The 2,642-nt window shown below is 26.0% G+C and overlaps 1 protein-coding gene across 1 annotated transcript; it reads right to left on the bottom strand.

Annotated features, from left to right (window-relative positions):
- On the bottom strand, positions 1-1,836 carry LOC127107130 (transcription factor bHLH95). Its single transcript, XM_051044406.1, has 3 exons — positions 1,435-1,836; positions 387-875; positions 1-220 (listed from the first exon to the last, which is right to left on the bottom strand). The coding sequence occupies exons 1-3, from the start codon at positions 1,783-1,785 to the stop codon at positions 137-139; spliced, it is 924 nt and encodes a 307-aa protein (XP_050900363.1). The 5' UTR covers positions 1,786-1,836; the 3' UTR covers positions 1-136.
- Positions 1,837-2,642: the final 806 nt, after the last annotated feature.

The following is a 2,642-nucleotide window of genomic DNA, read 5'->3' as shown; positions in this document are numbered from 1 at the left end:
TTCCATAAAAATAAAATATTATACATGTTTGATCTTAATACAATCATGCAAGCTTAACCATTTCTAATAATTTTCAAGAGGAGAAACTAAATTAAAATTTATATGGAATACAAAGACAAGTTGTATAGTCTAAACTTTAAGAGATCAACATCATAATTTCTTTAGCTGCTTGCTTGTAAGTTTCCTCCACTGAAATTGAATCCTGTAAACATTGTCTAGCCTGAAAAATCAACATGATTTAACTAAGTTATTCACGCTAACTAACTTTTTTAATAAGTTAATAAATTATTATAATTGCTAGGTACAACTATATTATAGTTTCGACAAGTCTAATATGATATCACATATAAACCATAGAGATGATAAAGATTTGGTTTGAAACTTACATGAGCTAGAATCATGTAGAAGTTTCCATTTCCATTGCATGTAATGTTGGCAACTACAACATCAATCCTATATTTTTCCAGCACAAAAGCAATCATTGTCAAAAGACCTAACATTTTAGTAGCACATATGCAGAATTGTGCTTCACCACCATAAATGTTTAAGACAACATTTTGATAAGACCATGTTCGAAAAGCTACTTGTTGTGGTGGAGGAGTAGATTGTACTAATGCTTTTGAACTATGATATGAAGTAGCAATTGCACTAGTAGGAAAGTTATTATTATAACTTGAGGATCCATGATCAACTATGATTGCTTCCCTTGATTCATAGGGTTGCCAATGTGGTTTTTTGATCACAGATGATGACTCACTTCCTAATAAGGATACATATTTAAGTTTTTCTTTCTTCTTCTTTTCTAAAATTCCAATAATTTTCTTTAGATTTTTAATTTTCTTCACTGCTGCATCCACAATTGTTGAATTATCAGCCTACAAAAAAATCATAAGAAGTAAAGCATTTTAATTAGTAAATAAATCATTATGACACAAAAGTCTTACTCTGATGGTTGTCCTCATATGTATATTATTTTCTTTTTATTGAGTTGATTTTTAGGACAAAGGCATCTAATATTCTAAAATTTCATTTAAAGATAAGTAAAATATGACTTATATTTGTTCAAGCCTAATTTTATTTCAAATTCTTCTAGAAAAAATAAAAATCTCATTAAGCTCTTATATTGTGTGCTTACTACATCTTATTTAAGTAAGTACTATCATGCTAACATAATTAAAATAAAATTATATCTTTTTCAATAAAAAGATTATATTGATCTTTAATTAATTTTTACTTATGCGAACAAATATAAAAATTTAATACGTAGGGAATCAGACAATCGCAATTTTAATGTGAAAAATTTGGAATTCATCATTTGGTAATTCTCCAACCTCTAATATTACACAACAACAATTAGATCTTTAAAATAGTAAAAATTCTATTTGATTATGCGATTATTACTCTTAAACTAATTGAAAAAGAAAATGAATTTACCTTTGAAGGTAGTTCAGGAAGCAAAGCATGTAGGCTAGAGAACATATTCCTCATTTTCTTTCTCCTTTCTCTCTCGGCCAAGATATGCATTTCATGATCTAAATCACGATATATTCCATCTTTACCTCCATCCTTTATATCATTCTCACTTCTAATCACAACCTCAACTCGATTTTGTTTTTTATTCACATGAACTTCTCCTTCATTAAGTCCTTCTTTATGGTTCAATGATTTCATATTTAACTTTTGTTCGCTACTCTCACCTAAATTTTCAAAATTTAAGAGATCACTCCATGATTGATTTTCCCACCTGAAACTAGCATAAACACCATCATCATGATTTACTCTCATGGCTATGCCAAAGAAATAGAGTATAAGAAAGGCAAAAGAAGTTTTAACAAAAAGATAAAAGAACTAATATATTTATATAGAAATATATTAGAGTTTAGTAGAAGCTACTAAAAAAATGATATTAAAATAAAATCTAAAAATGGCAAACTTAGTATAGAAGTATCTAAAATTTATACAAAATACAATGGTTGTTATTGAAAATTCTAGAAAATACATAAAAACTAATCATAATAATATTTGTCATAAAAAATACAAATCAAAATTTAAAAACGTTGTAAAACAAACTCAACACGCGATAGGATCCTACTATATAAAACTTACACTACATGCATGATTTGTGTTAAAGTGAGTTTATTGAAATTATTGTGTGTGGCCGCAGTTTTGAAAAACCTTATATGCATTTTTGGAAAAATCATGTTAATTCACTTGGATTTGGACAAACCGACATATTAAAATGACTAATTTATGATTTTAATTATTAAAAAAAATATAACTATAAGTAATTATACCATTAACATTGTGATAGATGTTTTATGTTAATACTACCACTGATAGAAAGATCTAAAAGATCAAGCTATAAATACATTTTCCAATACGAAGTTATTATAAAGATATTAAATTTAATATATTTGTGGGTACCATGAATTTATTTGGTAGTGTTGGTTAAATTAATTTAAAATTTTAATTAATTAATTAATTAATATAAATATATGACATGGCATAAAATGATGGGATGATAGTTACATACTCAAGAAAACTTCAAAGTATGAGTGTTCACCTAAATTTAATTAATTTTAATTAATTTTAATCAATTTAAATAATAAATTTTACATTATGATTTATAAACATAATTTTTT

The sequence above is a fragment of the Lathyrus oleraceus genome, chromosome 7 (assembly GCF_024323335.1).
Source record: "Lathyrus oleraceus cultivar Zhongwan6 chromosome 7, CAAS_Psat_ZW6_1.0, whole genome shotgun sequence".
Classification (NCBI taxonomy): Eukaryota; Viridiplantae; Streptophyta; class Magnoliopsida; order Fabales; family Fabaceae; genus Lathyrus; species Lathyrus oleraceus.
Note: the sequence above shows the minus strand (reverse complement) of the source record. Positions and strands in the feature narration are given on the sequence as shown.

What these genes read in the sequence shown, in the direction of transcription:
- LOC127107130 (XM_051044406.1), bottom strand. Translation starts at nt 1,785, where the DNA reads ATGAGAGTAAATCATGATGATGGTGTTTATGCTAGTTTCAGGTGGGAA. An exon ending in TTCCTGAACTACCTTCAAAG is followed by an intron (nt 876 to 1,434) that starts GTAAATTCATTT and finishes ATTTTTTTGTAG; the next exon opens with GCTGATAATTCAACAATTGT. An exon ending in TCTACATGATTCTAGCTCAT is followed by an intron (nt 221 to 386) that starts GTAAGTTTCAAA and finishes TTGATTTTTCAG; the next exon opens with GCTAGACAATGTTTACAGGA.